The sequence below is a fragment of the Drosophila navojoa genome, chromosome X (genome assembly GCF_054131105.1).
Source record: "Drosophila navojoa isolate 15081-1374.11 chromosome X, UAZ_NAV_1.0, whole genome shotgun sequence".
In the NCBI taxonomy this organism is placed as follows: Eukaryota; Metazoa; Arthropoda; class Insecta; order Diptera; family Drosophilidae; genus Drosophila; species Drosophila navojoa.
The window spans coordinates 3,773,441-3,794,861 of NC_142895.1; the positions used below are offsets into that span (position 1 = coordinate 3,773,441).

Consider the following 21,421-nt stretch of genomic DNA (forward strand, 5'->3'; position numbering starts at 1 on the left):
AGTGAGAATCGCCTTTTAATTCATTTGCATTTCTTGGCAGCTGACACTCATCTTCACCCTATATCTCTCCGTGTGTGTGTGTGTGTTTGTAGGGATGTCTGTATGTGTGCTTGCTGCACACCTTTTCGAGGCGGTCAACTGTGACGACAAAAAGTCAGCTCAAAACGTCTTTTACTTCCGTTTTTGATGAGTTTTTTTTTTTTTTCAAGTTTGAGGTGAAGGTTGAGGGAATCGCATTGTGGCCAACGGGCAGCAGGCACAGGGTCGGGGTCGGGGTCGGGTTCGGGGAATGGACAGAAGGGTAGGAAGGAGGGTGGGTCAGAGTGCATTCGTCTTATGATTGATCACGCACGTGTGTGCGATGGAGCTGTTAAAGCCAACGATGGCATTATCGATAGTATCGAGGATTGAAACCATCATTGGGAGTTGCCATTGTGTGGAGCATTCGACCGAAATGGGTTTACTTCACAGCATATCAGATGTATAACTTAATATGCATATGTGTATGTATGTGAGTATATAACTGATTGATGAGCTTCAGATAAACTAAGAAGATATATGTACATATGTATGTATATACCATATTATTTAATTAAAGCTGACTAATCGATTGAAGATCGGTGTATTTACAAAAAATATAAACACAAGTGTATAAGAGTTATGTATATATTTTGAGCCAGTAATATAAGCAGCTAATCAAAGAACTTAAATAACAGTATAAGATTACTCAAGTTTTGTTCAAAACTAAATTTTATTGTATGTATAATTAATAATATATTAAGAAACTGTCTCCTTAAGGGGGGCCTTAACTGTATATACATACATACATACATAGATACATAACAGTGAAGTAGCCAATGGCAACAAGATTTACTGAATTTCCAAATACACACGCTATATACACACGACACATAGCAGCAGCAAATATCTTCTGTATGTACATATGTATCTGTGTATGTGTGTATATACTCCAGAAGGAGATACACTGTACCAAGTTCTACATATAAAGCACACATTACACATTTACATAAGTGTACTAATACACAGACACAGTCACTTACAAGCACGTAGAAAGCAGTGCACGTTAGCTCCTGGTGGCTGGGCAGTACATATGCATATATGTATGTATATATGCGCGTACATATGTGCATGCTTACATGTGTGTTATATAGTGCGCGCTCGCTCTAGCACACACGCACCCACAGCACACGCAAACAGCATGCGTGCACACACACACACACACACACACTAATAAACCAAGTGTAATCCTATTTGCGTCCAAAAATAAAATGGAATGAAAGAAAAATCCAACAAAGAAGCGGCAAAGCTGCTGCTGCTGACGCCGCTGCCGCCACTGCTGCTGCTGCTATTCATGTTGTGCTGCTGCTTCTGCTTCCTTTGCGCTAAAGATTTAGCTGCTCGTTAAATCGACGACGACAACGACGACGACGACGACTACGACGACAGCGCCGTCAGCGCCAACTGAGCAACTCTGCAGTTTTATCTAACCAATACCAATGCCAGTTCATCCACCAACACACAGCAGCAGCAGCCACAGTTTCAGCCGCAGCCGCAGCCCGCAGCGAGCACAGCTCTCACACTCACACACACACACACACACATGTACGCAACTCTGAACAGAGGCAGAGGCAGCCATTGCGTTCTCTCTCACTGCCATCGTCGGAGTCAGCTGCTGCTGCGCTGCTGCCTCTGTCGCTGCTCTGACGCTGGCTCTTTGCGCTGCTCTGCGCTTTTATAAATACAATTTTATAGATGCGTTCAAATACAATTCAGAAGTCGAACCGAAAAGACGTCTTGAATTTGTTATTTAATTTTATATACACATACATACATTTTTTTTTCTACTGTTACTGCTTCTTCATACACTTCTTCGAGTAACTCGTCTGCATTCTTCTCAGTGCAGACACACACACACACAGAGACAGACAGAGAGCGTGAGCGAGCGAGAGAGAGCAGCACAGACACGCACAGACATTAGATAAAGCTGCCAGCGAGGCTCTGCTGAACGGTTGCGCCGCGGATGTGGTCAGAACTCGTGTGCGCGTCAACGTGAAAGCATCTGCCGGCGCGCTACGACAACATAACGGGATATAGCAAAGCATTAACTAAATAAAGAGCAGTGATACAAAACGACAAAAATAAGAAGGAAAACATTTCATTCAATTAAATTAAATTATTTTATTTTATTTTACTTTTTTTTTTTAACTAAAATTAAACCAAAGAAACGTGCTACAAATGAATTATTTTTAATTACAATTATTGAGTGCAACGAAAAAAAAAAAAAAAGAATTCAACATAAAAAATAAAAACAAATAAGCAAACGTGAAACCTAGTGAAAAACATAAACCAAAAACAAACGAAAAACTAACAAGAAAACAGTTTATGAATCAAAAATAAACAAATTTCGAATGCCGCCGCCAAATTGTTCAAAAAACCAAAACAAAACAAAGGTAACAAATTGTTAACTACAAAAATTAAAAAAAAAATAAAATAAAAATTGCTGAAATTTTGTAAGCACACTTTTTTTTCTTGTGGCAATTTTCAAGTGTGAAAAGTGTGAAAAGCATTTATCCTGGATTACAAACTATATACATATATATATACCTTGGATTATAGACAAATTATTTTTACCTAGATTTGACATCAGACTTATTCGTTATTTTTCATATTTATTTTATTTGATTTTGTATTTGTTCTGTCTCATATTTTAATAGGTTTCCCATCTAAATAGCTTATCCTGATTTCAATAGAATTTATAAAAAATTTGAATTGAATTCAGATTTCTTCAGTTATTAATTTAAATATACATTTTTGTATTTTTGAACTATTCCAAAAATCTGTTGAAAATTTCATTGATAAACTTTGAAGACTAAAAACCAGGAAATATTTAAATAAATATTGGAATAAAGTAATGTTTCCAGAGTCGCGCCTAGGTTCTATATGAATTAGTTTTCCTAATTCCATAATATTACAGCCTCTCCAAAATATACGCACAACTTCATTCAGCTTGAGCTAAGCCAAAATGTAACAAAATGGATTGTTTGCCATCGATAATTATCGATTTTGTAATCAAGTCTCCAAAATATAAGCTAATTATCTTCTCCTCGAAGTCCATTTAATCTAGTTGCTGAGTTAATATATATATCTTTAGATTTAATCGTTGAATTGATTGGCCAAGTCTCTAAATTCTACACACAAATCTCTCCGCTTTCAGTTGAAACTAGTCCTTAAAGTCTCCTACTATATTTGTAGAGATTTCATCAATATCCACTTACTGCCAAAGTCTCCAAAATCTCTGCATATCTAACTGGAATACTTGTTTGATTAGTTAAGTCTCCATGTAATTCAAATTTCACCATTTCATTCACTTTGCCTCTGAAGTCTCCAAAAAATATGAAATTATTTCTTCAGCTCCAACTGTCGGAGAGAGCCACAAACGACACAAACAGGGAAAGAGAGAGAGAGAGAGAGAGAGTGAGATTGATTGAGGGCGAAAGAGTGTTGGCAGGGGAGGGGGCGGCTAGGGGCGTGCCTTTATCTCTAATGATTTAGCATGCCGCTGAGTCACAAGCGAAATCGTATTCGAAATCGACCAACCAAAATCGAAGACCAAAGCCTAACAACAAAAAATAACCAACAATAACAGAAGCAACAACAACAACAAATAAACAACAAATCGTTATCGCTTTAAAGTTTTCTTTCAAAAAATTGTCAAATTGTTGTTGTTGCTGTTGCTGTTGCTGTTGCTGCTGCTGCTGTTGTTGAATCGTTGCTCGCCGCCCATTGGAAATCCTAAGCATGGGCAGCAAAGCCAATTGATAACGGTAAATGTTAATGGGGAAATATGAACAGCGAATGGAAATGCAACAAATACAAAACGCAAAGCGCACGAACCGATAACAAATCAATACACAGCGTGAGCGAGACAAACAAAGAGTGAGTGAGTGGGCGAGGGAGAGGGAGAGCGCGTGCATATTAGAGATGAGAGCAGCCCCATTCTCCCCACTCTCCCACTCTCCCACACTCCCCCGCTCTACTTTCTGTCGAAATGCATCCGTTTACATTTGCCAGCTGCAAGCAGCTAAGGAAAATGAAACTGAAATTGCATTGCAAACTGTTTTGCCAACGTCTCAGTTAACCAATTCACCGTAACTCCACCCCACTCCAGCCCCATCAATCGTTTAATCAGCTGTTCGGCTGAAATTGAGACACAATCTGTGCCCAGATTTCCAACTGCATTGAACGGGTAATCCAATCCAATGCCTTGTGCACTTGTGTCTAACTCTGACTTTCCAACTGCCACGAATCCAATAAGATCTTGAGCAATGGCCAACCAAGCACACATTTCAGCGCAGTTCCTACAGGAAATTCAAATGAAGAAAGCAACGGGCTGGACTTGAGCTGAATGTAGAAGCTGAAATGAGAGCTGAACTTATTTCCTAAAACAAGATAGCGCTGATAACTGTAGTTATATCTATATCATGTTAGGGCTCGTGTCAGTTCCTTCCTGGGGGAGCATGGATAAACTCTCATTTATGTTAACGCCAAAGCTCATGATAAAGCATTGATTAGGCTTGGATGCAAGCTAAAGGCAATCTCCATATTGAGGCCCTGGACAAAGCTAGTGTTAACAGTTCGCCCTTAATGTGTTGAGAATCTTCTAGATTAGCCTCATGTAAAAGCGTACGAGCTTACAGCATGCGTTAACAGAAGATTTAACAGAGCACTCTGAATGAATTGATGTAACTCTAGTCGAGCTGTCATGTTAAGCCTTCTGTTAAGCCTTCTGTGAAGCCTTCTGTTAAGCCTTCTGTTAAGCATAAGCTGTAAGAGAGGTAAACAAGGCATTTCTATAGTCATATTGGCTCTCATTATTATCCATGGCAACTTCGAATGGGCCTCAAGGCAAGGCTCTTGTGAATGCCTTGATTTGCTCAGCTTTATCAGCTATGTCAAAGACAGGGGAAAGCTACAGTTGAAAGCAACAAATGTCAAGGCCAGTGTTGATTAACCCCGCTCGAATGTCTTTCTCTTTGCAGCAGCTAATCACAGCAGACAAGCAGCAGCCGTTTACGATCTCAATTAGCCAACTTTTGCAACGACAGCAGCAGCGAAAATGCTGGCCACACAGCAGCAACAGCAGCAACAGCCACAACAGCAACATGCAGCAGCAACAGCAGCGGCAGCAGCATTGACGCTTGAAGATGCGGTTATGGAGCGACAGCGTCGCGACTCCAGCACCTCGGAGTCATCGCTGGAGCACCTGGATCTGGGTCGCACGCCAAAGAAGCTGAGCAGCAACAGCGGCGCGCTGCAGCCGACGTCCACGCCGAACGTTGAAGCGTCCTCGCGGAAGCGCAAGATGCGACAGCAGCAGCAGCAGCAGCAGCAGCCATTCTTGTATTCTGACGAGGAGGACGAACAGCAGCAGCAACAGCAACAGCAGCAACAGCAGCAGCAGCAACAGTTGCTGGAGCAGTCGGTGCATCGCATTCGCCACAAGCAGCGCCGCAGCGGCAATGCAGCCGCGGCCGCGGCCGCTGCCAGCGCCAGCATCGTCGTCGACTACAGCGTCGGCAGCGATGCCAGTTCGCTGCGCAAAAAGTTTCGACTGAATCGCAGCAGCATCAGCGCCCACAACGGCGACCTATCCGAGTCGGGCTTCGTCGATGGCAGCGCGCACAGCGGCTATTTGCTTAGCGCCAGCGCCGCAGCGCAGTCGGCGACGGGCGCGCAGCAGCAGCAGCAACAGCAGCAGCAGCAGCCGGGCTCGGGCAGCAGCTCGGGCGGCTCCTCGCCGCAGGGCCTGTGCCATTCGAGCGCCGAGTCCGGCATCAGCGCCGGCGACGAGCACATGAAATATGTCTGCCCCATCTGCGAGGTCGTCTCGGCCACGCCCCACGAGTTCACCAATCACATTCGATGCCACAACTATGCCAACGGCGACACCGAGAACTTCACCTGCCGCATCTGCTCCAAGGTAAGTGCAGTTTACAGGGTATACATACATATTCTATGAGTCGTATAAAACAGAGAGCAGTACAGGGTATTCCATTGACTACCCCTGCTTGAAAGTCAGTTAGTTACAGGGTATCAGCGAAAGTAGAAGGAATTTAATTATACGATATATAATGTTGAGTTAGTTCTATATAAAAAATATGCAAATACAGGGTATCTAAATAACAGAAAACAACTATAATGCAAATTACACGTTAAACCATATTAAGGGGTATATAAATTATTATCAACTTGCAATATATATTCTTAATTCTCGGTCAATTAAAGGGTATACTACATTACAGGGTATCTGAAAACCATATTTAAACAATTATAGGGCATATATAAATATAGATTATATGCAAACTAAAGTTATCAATAACAAATTACAGTTATTCTGAGTACAGTTATTTGAGTATTTAGCGAATTACAGGGCATGCTACACCATACCCTGCTTATAATATAAGTTAACTTGGCAATTAACATGTGTTAAGGAACTGTAAACCATAAATATTAGCCAATTACAGGGTATACCGTACGACAGGCTAACCAAAAACTCGAATTTAATCTGACTTTTTGAGCTACTATACACTCTATGCTAGTTATACTGCCAGCAAATGGCTCAATAGGGAATCTTGCATATTATAGGGTATCTACGAGTCGTATATCGCCTATGGGGGATCTACATACGTAACAATAAACTGCATACAAACTATATACGAAATGTTGCAAGTCAATTGCAGGGTATGTCACATAGTTAGCATTACAGGGTATTTCGTGCGTCGACTAAGCTAGAAGACTAGCTTCAGTCCCCAATCAAATTTGTTTGCTTGACTTTTGGCTAATTGTTCTCTTGACTAACCCTATTTTCAACCCCTTTTCTCTCCCTTCTTCACTCTCTCTCTCTCTCTCTCTGTCTTTCCCCTCTGTTATAGGTACTCTCGTCAGCCTCCTCGCTGGACAGACACGTCCTGGTGCACACCGGGGAGCGGCCCTTCAACTGTCGCTACTGCCAGTTGACCTTCACGACAAATGGCAACATGCATCGGCACATGCGAACACACAAGCAACATCAGCAACATCAGCAGCAGCAGCAGCAGCAACAGCAGCAGCAACAACAGCAACAGCAGCCACAGCAGCAGCAACAGCAACAGCAGCAGCAGGCACAGCAGCAACAGTTGCAGCGACATCAGCAACATGCGGCAGCCAATCAGCGTGCCGAGAGCTATGAAAGCGATGCCAGTTGCTCCACGGATATATCCAGCAGCAGCAGCAGTGCAGCCAGCAACAACAATAACAACAACAACAACAGTAGCCAAGCGAACAACAACAACAACATTGAGGAACAGCGACTGAAGCTAAAGACAAACATCAACAACAACAACATCATTGTGAGCGACGAGCGAGCGCTGGAGGCAGACGCCGATGGCGATGGGTCTGGGCATGGAGAGGAGGCCGGGGCCGATGGGGAGAGCGTGGATGTGACACAGATGATAACGAGCACGCCCGATGTGGCCACATTGCTGGCAACGTCGTCGGGCAACAGCAGCCCCCAGACGCTGGAGCACGAGCTGGAGACGCTGCACAGCTGCCCCGCCTGCGATGCCGGCGAGTTTGAGACGCGAGGCGCACTGTACGCCCACTTGGAGGCGGAGCACGCCGATATACCCGCCAAGTGTCGCGAGTGCGAGGTGATCTTTGCCACGCAGCGTCAGCTGCAGGCGCACAGCTGTCGGGGATTGCAGTTGCCGCCGCTGCTGGGCGCCAGCTCGTCGCCGCTGCACAAGCAGGAGCCGGCTGAGCTGGAGGAGGAGAACGAGTATGATGAAGAGCAGCAGCAGCAGCAGCACCAGCAGCAGGTGCGCCTGCACCACCAGCATCAGCAGCGCGAGGGTGAGCCAACGGCCGAGGAGGAGGAGGAGGAGATGCGACTGCAGGCGAACAGCGAGCGGGACGAGTTCTTTCAGCAGCTGTACCTCAAGGGCAAGTCGAGCGGCTCCTCGCTGCCGTCACCCATCAAGCACGAGCCGTCGGAGCAGCGCCAGGATCTGGCCGACATACAGAGCATCCTGCACATGACCAGCTCCAGCTGCACGTCCAGTTTCCTGCGCAACTTCGAGCAGAACGTGAACACGCCCTGCTCCAGCCAGTACAGCGTGGATGGGCGCGACGGCGAGGAGGAGGCCCAGGACGCCTTCACCAGCGAATTCCGGCGGATGAAGCTGCGCGGCGAATTCCCCTGCAAACTCTGCACCGCCGTCTTTCCCAATCTGCGCGCCCTCAAGGGCCACAATCGCGTCCATCTGGCGGCCGTCGGCGCCGCCGGCCCCTTCCGCTGCAACATGTGCCCCTACGCCGTCTGCGACAAGGCGGCTCTGGTGCGGCACATGCGCACCCACAACGGCGACCGGCCGTACGAGTGCGCCGTCTGCAACTACGCCTTCACCACGAAGGCCAACTGCGAGCGCCACCTGCGCAATCGGCACGGCAAGACCAGCCGCGACGAGGTGAAGCGCGCGATCGTCTATCACCCGGCCGAGGATGCCAGCTGCGAGGACATCAAGCCCAAGATGGATCCCGATCTGTCGGAGCTCAGCTTTCGCTCGCTCAGTCCGTCGCCGTCGACGACCAATGTGGAGGCCAGCTCCCAGCTGAAGCACATGTTGCTGGCAGAGCAGCCCACCAAGCAGCAGCAGCAACAGCAGCAGCAACAACAGCAGCAGCAGCAGCAGCAACCGTCGCAGCCTCCGTTAAAGATTCAAGTGAAGAGCTTGGATCAGCTGGTGGAGAAGCCGCTGGCACCTGCCATGGATCTCAGCATGGATGTGCTGGATCTCAGCAAGAAGCCGCAACGCGAACATGACTTGCTCGTGCAACAGCAGCAGCAGCAGCAGCAACAACAGCAGCAACAGCAGCAGCAGCAGCAACAGTTGCTCTTCAATCCGGGCGATGCGGCGACGCAGTATATGCAGCTGCTGCGCAATCTGATGCTGCAGCAGTCGCCCGGCTTTCCGTTCTTCGGGCTGATGGCGCCACCGCCAGCTGCTGCGCTGGAGAAGTCAGCGCCAGCGATGGCAGTGCCAGCGGCGCCGGCAACAGTTGCTGCCGTGCCGCAGCCCTTGGGGCTGCCCCTGCCCGGCATGGGTGTGCCGGTGCCAGCGGCCGGGCCTGTCAAGATGGTCATCAAGAACGGCGTGCTGATGCCCAAGCAGAAGCAGCGCCGCTACCGCACCGAGCGCCCCTTCGCCTGCGAGCACTGCTCGGCCAGGTTCACGCTGCGCTCGAACATGGAGCGCCATGTCAAGCAGCAGCATCCGCAGTTCTATGCGCAGCGACAGCGCAGCGGGCACCACGTGATGCGCGGTCGGGCGGCCAACTCGGGCGCGGCGCAGGCAGCAGCAGCCGCAGCAGCAGCGGCGGCAGCGGCAGCAGCAGCCGCCGCAGCCATGACAAATCTGCACCAGCAGCAGCAGCAGCAGCAGCAGCAACAGCAGCAGCAACATCCGCCCATATCGGAGCAGGTGAAATACGCGATCCTGGCGCAGCAGCTGGCGCGCAAGGATACGGACTTGCTGCAGCAGGCGCTGGCCCATGGCTCCAGCAGCGTCGCCGTCAATCCCTTGCTGCACTTTGGCTACAACAACAACAGCAGCAGCAGCAGCAACGGCAACGGCGGCAGCAGCAGCAGCAATGCCAACGGCAGCAATCAGACGCAGCAGCAGCAACAGTTGCCCGTGGACGATGATGAGCCGCCCAAGCTGATCATAGACGAGGACGATGATGATGATTTCGAGGACATCGACGAGGAGGAGGAGGAGGAGGAAGACGAAGAGCTAGACCAAGACGAACAGCAGCAGCAGCCGCTGCAGGAGGAGCAGCAACACGAGCAGCAGCAGCAGCAGCGTGTGGAGCAAGTGCAGCCAATCGAAATTGATGCCAAAGAGGAGCCAGAGCCGCACGCCGAGTCGGCCGCGTCGGCCGCGTCGACCGCGTCGAAGCCCAGTGGCGAGCCGAGCACAATGAAGACAATGATCGCCCAGGCCGAGTCGGTGGCCAAGTCCCTGAAGGAGGTGGCCAGCTCGCCGTTCAAGGATGAATCTCAGGATCTGGTGCCGGTAGCGAAGCTGGTGGACAATGCCACCAGCAATCAGGTGTCGTTCAACAGCTACTTCCGGCCCAGCGACGTGGCCAACCACATGGAGCAGAGCGACGAGGAGGGCCTGGTCGCCTCCGGCAGCGCCAGCGAGAGCAACAACTCCGGCACCGAGGACGTCACCAGCAGCAGCAGCTGCAGCGAGCCGAAGAAGAAGTCCGCCTACAGCCTGGCCCCCAATCGCGTCAGCTGCCCGTACTGCCAGCGCATGTTCCCCTGGAGCAGCTCGCTGCGCCGCCACATTCTCACCCACACGGGCCAGAAGCCGTTCAAGTGCTCCCACTGCCCGCTGCTGTTCACCACCAAGAGCAACTGCGACCGGCATCTGCTGCGCAAGCACGGCAACGTCGAGTCCGCCATGTCCGTCTACGTGCCCACCGAGGACGTCAGCGAGCCGATACCGGTGCCCAAGTCCGTCGAGGAGATCGAGCTGGAGGAGCAGCGCCGTCGCAAGGCCGCCGAGCAGGAGCGCCAGCTGGAGCTGGAGCGCGAGCGGGAGCGCGAACGCGAACTGGAGCGGGAGCGTGAGCTGGAGCGCGAGCGCAAGCAGCAGCAGCTCATCCAGCAGCTGACAGCGGCGGCCCAGCTCAGCCAGCAGATGGTGGCCGCGGCTCAGGCCGCTCAGGTCGCTGCCGCCGCCGCAGCCACCAGCGGCGCCAGCAGCGGCGCTGCCGCCGCCGAGGGCAATGGCAGCGAGCTGCCGTACAAGTGCCACCTGTGCGAGTATTCGTTCGGCGAGCGGATGCAGTGCCTGGACCACATCAAGCAGCAGCACGCCCAGGAGTTTGCTCTGCTCCTGGCCAAGGGCGCCATCGAGACGGAGCAGGAGGTGGCAGCAGCGGCTGTGGCTACAGCAGCGACTGCTGCCTCTGCCGCCGTCTCGGAGGACGAGTCCAGCACCGGCCGTAGCGCTGGCAAATATCCGGACTACAGCAACCGCAAGGTGATCTGCGCCTTCTGCGTGCGCCGCTTCTGGTCCACGGAGGATCTGCGCCGTCACATGCGCACCCACTCCGGCGAGCGTCCGTTCCAGTGCGACATCTGCATGCGCAAGTTCACGCTGAAGCACAGCATGCTGCGGCACATGAAGAAGCACAGTGGACATAGCCACAATGGCGAGACGGGCGCCTCCGATTGCTCCGACGATGAGCAAATGGCCACGCCGCCCACAACACCAACGCCCACGGTCATGCCCATGCCAATGCCCAGCAACAACAACAATAACAACACTTGCCACAACAACAACAACACCAACAATAACAACAACAACAACAACAACAACAAGGGCGTACGTCTACCCAAGCTGCACGAGCTGCTGGACAAGGCGAACGAATGGCGCGTCAGTCGCCTGGGCGAGCACAAGGAGAACATTGCCGAATCCTCAGCGGCCACAACAGCAGCCGCTGTGGGCGTGGCCAGCGGTGATTTCCTCGGCAATCTGCTGGGCATCACCGACCAGGGCATACTCAACAAGCTGCTCAGCTCGCCCGACGAGGCGGCCAAACTGCTGGGCGTCGAGAAGTGAGGGGCGAAGCTCGAAGCTCGATAAAGGCAAAAGGTCCACGAGGACCAACAAGGCCAACAAAGACGTAAGGATCGCATAGACCAAAAGTGAAGTTCACAACAACAAACAAAAAAAAAAACACAAACAAGTTGAAAGGGAGTTAGGGCAAAAAAAAAGCCTCTAAGCCAGCTCAGTAGTCCTAGTCTAGTAACAAAAAAAAAAAAACAACAAAAAAAAAACAAAAAAAAAAACTAAACCTGATATAAGCAACACTAACTTAGACAAGATATTCACATCTATACATACATATGTGTTTATCTATATATATCTGAGTTTGATATGAAAAAATTTGCAAAAAAAAAAAAGATTTAATTTTGAAAAATTCAAAATTAAATTTTTTTTAAATTTCTATTCAAAAACAATAAAAAAATTGCATAAATATTTCAAATCAAACTCACATATATATGCACACACACATACACATATATAATATATATATTTATGTATTTAAAAATACAGCGAATTTTGAACTGTAAGCGAGAGAGAGAGAGAGAAAGAGAGAGAGAGTTATGCACCTCTCGCCCTACATATACCAAAGCCTAAATAGTTCGTTTTTTTTTTTGTCTTATTCTTATCAGCTAAAGAACACTTTTTTTTCATAGTCTCTAAGTTGTCTAACGGTACAACCGTTGAGCGTAACGTCTGGCAACACTGCGCAGGGTCAAGCTAGCGCCACAATTAATCAAAAAGTTAATGCAAAAATAAAACAATTTTTTTTTTACATATACATATTCGTAATATATTTAAACTTAGAACACAGTGCTTAAAAAAGACTTGAAAAAAACCTATAAAAAATTCCTAAAAAAATGAGAAAAAAATTCGAAAAAAAATTAAAAAAAAAATATATTTAGCTGTATATGAAATTTGCCTACGTAGTGCTCTTCTTCTACTTAAATATAGCTATAGCTATATACATACACATACCTAATATTATACAACAGATTTATCATGTACATTTCTGAGGCCTTCAACCGCAGCGTGGCTTAAATTAAATATTTAAAATAAACAAAACAAAATGCTCTTCAAAGCATTCTATATTAACTATTACAATTCTAGTCTTAAGAGCTATTTTTTTTTTATTATCATTATTATTATTATATAAAAATATTTAACATATACATATTTTACTATACAAAGATGAACTCAGCAAAGAAACGAAATATATTGAAAACAATTTTTTTGGAGCTAATTAAAAAAATTTGTATGCATAAAAAGTAAATAAAATAAATAAATAATGTGCTATATATAGCAGATATACATATATACAGATATATTTAAATATATTTATATGAAGTAGTCGAAACATTTTACAGCAATAACCAAAGCATTTCAACACGAGTTTTCTAACTATTTTATGAAGGAGAAACAACAAAACAAAAACAACAATAATAACAACAACAACAAATTATTGAACAAATTAAATTATGTACTTAGCGGTTAGCGTACTTAACTAAATTAATTAACTATTTACGTCTTAATTGATATGACAATGCAAAAACAAATAAAAGTTGCGAACAAAAATAAAAACACCTATTTTTTAATTCATTTTCAACTATTAAGTTTAGGAAGAAATTAAAAAACAAATATAGCTGAGGACCTGCTCGAAGACAAAGTTTTATAAGCTAAATCATAAATAGCCAATATACAAACCAGTTTGAGCCGCAGTCAAGACTTACACCAGTTTCAAAAGGAAAACATAGACACAGCCATACAAACCAGTTTGAGCCGCAGTCAAGACTTACACCAGTTTCAAAAGGAAAACATAGACACAGCCATACAAACCAGTTTGAGCCGCAGTCAAGACTTACACCAGTTTCAAAAAGAAAACATAGACACAGACATTCATATGCTCAAACCAAATGCTTGGTTTCACACAGTACATTCGAATTGGGCGTTCGACTTTGATAAATGATCAGACCAAGCCATGACTTGAACCAGCTTCAGAATGTAGTCATTTTCAATCGAATGCTTATAGGGGCATTGATTTGGTCTGGGTTTGAAACTTTGTTAACTGAACAAACAAGTTTTGAGCCAAAGATTGAACCAAAGTAAATAAGCACGTTTTCGTACCAAATGACCAATGCATAGACTCGCCCTGGAATTGAAACTTTATTAGATGATCAATTTAGTTTTAAGCTGCAGCAAAGACTCAAACAAGCAGACTCCTACTTTAGGAGCGAATTCGAATCGGATTTGAGACTTTATAAATAAACGTGCGCTCAAAAGTATACTTCGTTAATTCACATTAATAAAGCAGCTTCCTTATTAGTGCAGCCCAAAAATATGCCAATGTATTAATTCAGGTTTGCTTAACTCAAGTACATACATATTAATCACACCTAAGCATGTTTACTTATTAACTTATTATAAAAGGTGTCAGGTTTTATAAGTGCATTTTGTATGGCGTGTATGTGTGACCAACAGTATGTGCACATACACATGCAACTAATTGTGCACATACACATGCAAGCAATTGAAGACTTGCGTACGTAGGTAATTTTTCTGCACGTGCGAGCAATCATAAATAAATCTATACATACATATGTACATATACGTATGTGTATGTATGTATATATTTTACACGCAAAGAATTATTAATATATAAATTTACATGTACATATGTGTATATGTATATACATACATACATATGTGCTGGTTAAGCGCCTGTGCGTGTGTCTCAAACGTCGCAAAAAAAACGCAAAACAAACTTACAAACACATACACATACAAATACTATCGAGCCCCCAACGAACTAGAATAAAAACAATAATAACAACAACAGCTCTTTCAAGTTCTTGGCTACACACGCACACACACACACCCCCACATATTAGCACACAGCAGAGTGTACGTGTGCTCGTCTAATAAAGTGGTTCGACCAACCGACCGTTCGCCGGCTTCGTCCGCTGCCGTCGCGTCGCGTCGCGTCGTATATCAACAATCACACCACACACGCGCGCGATGGGGCCGCAACTTGGCACAGCCTCAGCTTTTGGTTTTGCTTTTGCTTTCAGTTCAGTTCTAGTGAGACCATTGGTTGGGCCAGCCGCAGTAGCAACCGCAGCAGCAGCAGCAACACACGCGTTTCCAGCCGGAGCTTCCATTATCCAGAATCCCTGACCTAACATTTCCATCACCTGTGGCAAGATGTCCTTTGTGCGTCTAATTGGTGCTGAGGTAAGTAATTCTATTTGCATATGCTACCAACAACTATCGATAACAAGTGCGCAGTGTTGGGTAGCCTGGGACGGGAGGGGGCGTTGAGCACTTGCAAGTGCACTGGCAAGTGGGCGTGTATATGTGTGCATGTGTGTTCAGTGCCTTGCATGTGCATGCAAATTAAAGCACGCGTACTTGCCTGTGTAAATGTGTGTGCGCTCATAAATTTGTCCACATTAAACGGTAAAACGTGAAAAAAAGAACAGACTATTTGATAGCGCAAACACATGTTACGTAATTTTAGTTTGCTGCGATTCAGATAATGCGACGATCACAATAACGCCAGAACGGACACAAACGCGCATACACACACACACACACACACATTTTTCGTATGTATGTATGTGCGTAATAGAATTGTATTTTAATTAGACGTTAAGCCATATAAATAAATGCCTATCAAACGGGCGGCTGCTGCCACTGATAAGCAAAGGCGTGGCTTTTATCCCTTATGTATGTACATATACATATACATATGTATGTATGTTTGTATGTGTATATGTGTGTGTGTGTGTGTGTGTGTGTGTGTCTGTCCGTGTATTTGTATTATCATGTTGCCAGGCAAAGCCATTCTCACCTGTTGAATTTAAAGTATTGCAGTAAAACACTTGCAAGATATGCACATACATATATACATACATATGTATATATACACATATACACAGTGAAGCCTGGCCCAAGTTGGCCAACGAGCGCAGGCGCGTTTGCCTTTTACGCAACTTTACTGTTTTGATGCAATTGTGGAAAAGTTGTCAATGGAGCTTTTTTTCGAATGGAAAAAAGGATGCCACATGTCAAAATAATATTGTACCTACATTTGCAACGAAAAGTACCAAATTATTGTTATTGATATTTATAATTTACAATTTGGTATATGATGTCCTTGAAATTGTTGGGAAACATAATTAAATTATTATGTCATCCAAAATCAATTTGGAAAAAAACCAAAGTCAATTTGCTTTCTCCATAGGGCAAAAGTTTCTTGTGGGCATTCCAATTTGCATATTCATTCAAGTACACTGAGAATTTTGTAGGCAAATTTTTATATAATGCAGAGAACAAATACGAATTTATTTGTATAAAGAATTAACCATGAGATAAATTTTAAGTACAGTCGTTAAGCATGTGGGAGACGTGGCACGTAGCGCCTAGCAATTAAAAAATTATTTGTATATATGTAAGTAAAAGATTTTTCCTAAACAAGTGCATATCTAATGACAAAAATACTAAGGAATGTCAATCCTTAATGTCCTTTGAACATGCGGCCCACATGTAACGTTAAATTGTACCGTTAAAAGGGATATTGAATGGACACACTTGTTGCACATGTGGACTGCTCTTGTGCAGGAAGTGTACCATTGAGGTACTTTTCCATTTGGTAGATGTGGCAACCTTTAGCAAAGAGATTCAAATATCACTTCAATCGACTTATCGATAACATTAAAATGCTAAATTAAATTAAATTGTACTTTTGCAGGCACGTTTGATCGCCAGGCGTAGCTACTCGTCGTCTGCCCCCACAACCAAGCTGTTCATCGATGGCAAGTTTGTGGAGTCAAAGACCAATGATTGGATCGATGTGAAAGATCCGGCCACCGACCAGGTGGTGACCCGTGTGCCCAAGGCGACGGCTGAGGAAATGAAGACCGCTCTGGAATCCAACAAGCGCGCCTTCAAGTCGTGGAGCAACACGTCTGTTGTGTCACGTCAGCAGGTCATGTTCAAGCTGCAGGCTTTGATCAAGGCCAATATGGGTGAGCTGGCAAAGAACATCACCAAGGAGCAGGGCAAGACTCTGGTCGATGCCGAGGGTGATGTGCTCCGTGGTCTCCAGGTCGTGGAGCACTGCTGCAGCATTCCCTCGCTGCAGATGGGTGAGACGGTGGCGAATGTTGCTCGCGACATGGACACCTATTCGCTGGTCATGCCACTCGGCGTCACCGCCGGCATTGCCCCGTTCAATTTCCCAGCTATGATCCCCTTGTGGATGTTCCCCGTGGCCATTACCACCGGCAACACCATGCTGTTGAAGCCCTCCGAGCGTGTGCCCGGTGCCACCATGTTGCTGATGGAACTGCTCAACGAAGCCGGCTGCCCACCCGGTGTGGTCAACGTCATCCACGGCCAGCACGACGCAGTCAACTTCATTTGCGACGCACCCGAGATTAAGGCCGTCTCCTTTGTTGGCTCCGACACGGCCGGCAAGTACATCTACGAGCGCGCCGGCAGGAATGGCAAGCGTGTCCAGAGCAACATGGGCGCCAAGAACCACGGCGTTGTGCTGAGCGATGCTAACAAGGAGAACACTCTCAACCAGCTGGCTGGTGCCGCCTTTGGCGCTGCCGGACAGCGTTGCATGGCCCTGTCGACGGCCGTGTTTGTGGGCGAAGCCCAGAAATGGATCCCCGACCTGGTTGAGCGCGCAAAGAAACTGAAGGTTAACGCTGGCCATGTTCCCGGCACCGATGTGGGACCCGTCATCAGTGAGGCTTCTCGCAAGCGCATCAACGATCTGATCGAATCGGGCGTGAAGGAGGGCGCCAAGCTGATCCTTGACGGCAGGAAGATCACCGTGCCCGGCTATGAGAAGGGCTACTTCGTAGGCCCCACCATTTTGACCGATGTCAAGCCAAACATGCAGTGCTACACCGAGGAGATCTTTGGCCCCGTCCTGGTTATCCTCAATGCCGACACCCTGGACGAAGCCATCTCAATTGTGAATGCCAATCCCTACGGCAATGGCACCGCCGTCTTCACCACCAACGGTGCTGCTGCACGCAAGTTCGTCAACGAGATCGATGCCGGCCAGGTGGGCGTCAATGTGCCCATCCCCGTGCCCTTGCCCATGTTCTCCTTCACCGGCACACGCGGCTCCTTCCGCGGCGATCATCACTTCTATGGCAAGCAGGGTATCAAGTTCTACACACAGACAAAGACAGTTACCCAGCTGTGGCGCGAGACAGATGTCAACCACACCCAGGCGGCCGTGGCCATGCCCACCATGAAGTAGACACCCACACACCCCCACACATACAAAAACCACACAGACACCCACACACATGCACTCGTGTGGCGTGAGCTGTGGAAAGGAATTGCTGCATTTATTTTCTGTGCCTGTTAATTAGAGTTAAGCTAAATGTAAAATTGTAAAAACAAGATTTGTAAAAACTAAATAAAATGTTTAAAAACAAAAATAACACCACAAACTCTTTTGATCAAACGTGCAAACATAGTGGCAACGCCGCATTTTATTTACAGTCGAAGCATCGAAAAAGATAGGAGTGCTTCTTAATGGTGGGATAATTAAAAAATCAAATATCAACGTATGTCTGGTTGTGTAAAAAATACACTTCCCAATTGTTTGCCAAACATAAATATCAACTTATAGTTTTATTGCCAACTTTAAATAGATTGTGATGCAATTCTCTGTTAGCAGATTCAATTTTAAGAGAGTTGGCAACGCTTCATCTTGCCGCGTAATTTGAAATACTCAGAATGTTTACGGCATACGTTTTATTCAATGTATACATTGTCCATTTATTTACTTAATATAAATTAACTATAACATTTAGAATTTGCTCGTTACAACATTCGTCTAGAATTATTAACCATAGTTTGAACCGAGTCTACCTTTAATAACACCTATCAATTAATATAGTTCACGCTCTTTGTAAAAATAATAACAATGCTTTGTAAATTTGTCTTGTCTAAGATATATACAACTCTTTGTGTATATATGTCTATGAACACCTGATGTAGCTTTCGCGCTCCAATATCAACTACTTGCCACCAAACGCTTGCTTGGATACCAGCTCCCTGAACACGCCATTTGTCCTGCCCATCAGCTCGTGAAAGGTGCCCTCCTCCACAATGCGCCCTTCATCAATGACAGCTATTTTGTGCGCTTGATGTATTGTGCTTAGACGATGGGCTATGGTGATCACAGTGCGTCCACGGATAAGTTTTTCCAGCGCCGTCTGCACTAGCTGCTCCGACACGGCATCCAGTGCACTTGTCGCCTCATCCAGGATGAGTAAGGTGGGATTCTGTAACAAAGAGCATGATTAGAATATAAATATGTAGAAATATCTAGATCTACCTTAATCAGCGCCCTGGCTATGGCCACACGTTGCTTTTGTCCGCCACTCAAAAGGATTCCCCTTTGACCCACAATGGTTTCAAGGCCATCGGGTAGCTGGTTGACAAATTCGGACACATTTGAGTCGTTGACCACCTGCTGGAGTTCTTGCTCATCGGGTACCTTGCCCGGCTGCAGTCCGTACAGAATGTTCGAGCGTATGGAGCCAGAGAAGAGCACCGGCTCCTGGCTAACAGCGCTCACATGCTGGCGCAACCAATGTGGATTCAATTTTCGCAAGTCGACACCATCTAAGTAGACGGCGCCCTGCTGCGGATCATAAAGACGCAACAGGAGCATGGCCAACGTTGATTTACCCGACCCAGATCGCCCCACCAGGGCGGTCGTCTGGTTTGGCTCTAGTTTGAGCGAGAAGTTCGATAGCACTGCGCACTCTTTGCGCGACGGATAGGCAAAGGTAATATTGTTAAAATCAACTTCGCCAATTATCTTGCTCGTTGGGATAATGCCCTTGTCGATGGGCATGGCAAACTTCCTGTCCATGATCTCCCAAAGGCGCTGCGAGGCGCCAATCCCCTTGTTCAGTTGGCTGTAAAAGTTGGACAGGCCGTTCATGGCGATAGCTGTGTAGCCGGCATACAGCATGAACGAGGTCATGGCGCCAATGGTGAGTTCCTCGTTGAGCACCAAAGTGCCGCCATAGTAGAGCACCGATATGATGACCGCATTGCCCGAGAAGCCGGTCTGAATATATGGAGGAAAACTGTGATTTAAGTTCCATTAGAGTTGCCTCTCAGCTAGCTCACCAGGCCAAAAAAAATGGATCTAGCCTTAGTCTCCTTGTAGCCAATTTCGATGGCTTCGTCCAGCTTCTTGTCGTACTCCTCGCACTCGTTGTGCTCGCGACCGAAGATCTTGACAGTGCGCACGTTGCCGAACCGCTCCTCGGCATGCTTCATCACCTCCGCGAATTTGTCCATCTCGGTTTTGGTTATGCGTCGCACATAGCGTCCATAGATGATGGCAATCCCAGCCAGAGCGGGCACAACCAATGCGCTGACAAGCGCCAGCTTGGCCGACGTATAGACCTAAGAGTGAGCGAGAGAGAGAGAGATAGTATGTCGATTACACTAGAGTTACGAGATTGATGAACGCATTGGACGCACCATCATGGCGGTGCCTACACCAATCATGGCCAGCGAGCGCACGCCATCGGATATGTTCTGACTGAGCGAGGTGCCCACAAAGTATGTGTCGTTGCTCAAGCGGTTGATAAGCTCGCCGGAGCCGCGCGTATCGAACCAGGATACCTCCTGCATGAGCACCGATCGATATAGATTGGAGCGCAGTCTGCGCACAATACGCAATGCTGTGCGGAGTAAAGCGGAGAAAGTTTGAATAGAGAGTGTGAGACAGAGAGAGCAAATCGAATTGTGCTGCGGGCTCACTTGCGGTGCCAAACAAATAGACGCGCGAGAAGTTGGCCAGGCCGCCAATGATGAAGACGACCAGCAGCATCTTGGAGTAGTCTCGCAAACTGGTTACGGCCGATTCATCCATGCCATCCTTGTTGAACACTATGTCAATGACCTTGCCCAGGAAGTAGGGTACGCTCATGGTGATGGCTGAGGAGATGACCAAACAGCCAAGACCCACTGCAACGAAAGAAGCCTAATTGTATGAGCAAGACATATTGGCATTGATCGATTGGTGGCAAGTCATACTTAGGAGCACCCACTTCTCTTCCTTCATCATATGGAGGAGACGTGAGAGGTCGAATTTGGTGGTCTTAAGGAAGCTGCCCACTTTCGGCACGGCCAGCTTGACTTCTTTGCTGCTCATGCATCGACGTACGTTGAGCAGACGTGCCGTCCATCTGGATGCGCGAGCACCTGCACCACCACAGGCACCTGTCGATAAGGGCGAGGAGGGGGAGCCAAGCAGCTGTCGCCCAGCAGGCGGTCGAATATTATACAGATGATGGTGATGATGATGCTGTCGCCTCAGTAGATAGTTATGTATGCTAGACGAATTAATTGGAAATCTAGGGACGGCCGAGGGTATTTGGGTAATTCGTAATGTTGAGCACATGTGCTTCACCCTTGTGCAATTCAGCAACATTGTGATTTTATGCAATATTTTTCTATTTTATAGAACAGGCATTCATATAATAAGCTATGACTTTGATATTACACCACCATTCATTTATATGCTATCATATTATGTATAAAAATATAATGAGAAATTTTGACCCCCACACAAATGGTCCGCAAACACAACTAAAACAGCTGATGGAATGCATAATAACAGCTGAAAGGTAACACATAGCTATCGATGATATCGATGGAAGTTTGTGACGTCACACTAA

At 46.7% G+C, this 21,421-nt stretch overlaps 3 protein-coding genes across 3 annotated transcripts; 2 read left to right on the forward strand and 1 right to left on the reverse strand.

The window, feature by feature from the left end:
- The first annotated feature begins 1,762 nt into the window (after window positions 1–1,762).
- Window positions 1,763–13,262, forward strand: peb (zinc finger protein pebbled). The gene is made up of 3 exons (XM_089264420.1): window positions 1,763–2,471; window positions 5,061–6,001; window positions 6,954–13,262. Exons 2-3 carry the CDS (start codon window positions 5,138–5,140, stop codon window positions 11,694–11,696), a joined length of 5,607 nt encoding a protein of 1,868 aa, XP_089120546.1. The 5' UTR covers window positions 1,763–2,471; window positions 5,061–5,137; the 3' UTR covers window positions 11,697–13,262.
- Window positions 13,263–14,729: 1,467 nt separating this feature from the next.
- On the forward strand, window positions 14,730–18,147 carry LOC115564585 (putative methylmalonate-semialdehyde/malonate-semialdehyde dehydrogenase [acylating], mitochondrial). The gene is made up of 2 exons (XM_030389113.2): window positions 14,730–14,912; window positions 16,432–18,147. Exons 1-2 carry the CDS (start codon window positions 14,883–14,885, stop codon window positions 17,962–17,964), a joined length of 1,563 nt encoding a protein of 520 aa, XP_030244973.1. The 5' UTR covers window positions 14,730–14,882; the 3' UTR covers window positions 17,965–18,147.
- Window positions 18,148–18,465: 318 nt separating this feature from the next.
- On the reverse strand, window positions 18,466–21,356 carry LOC115564584 (ATP-binding cassette sub-family B member 10, mitochondrial). The gene is made up of 6 exons (XM_030389112.2): window positions 20,778–21,356; window positions 20,502–20,708; window positions 20,220–20,422; window positions 19,860–20,141; window positions 19,054–19,797; window positions 18,466–19,000 (listed from the first exon to the last, which is right to left on the reverse strand). Exons 1-6 carry the CDS (start codon window positions 21,172–21,174, stop codon window positions 18,734–18,736), a joined length of 2,100 nt encoding a protein of 699 aa, XP_030244972.1. The 5' UTR covers window positions 21,175–21,356; the 3' UTR covers window positions 18,466–18,733.
- Between the last annotated feature and the right edge of the window lie 65 nt (window positions 21,357–21,421).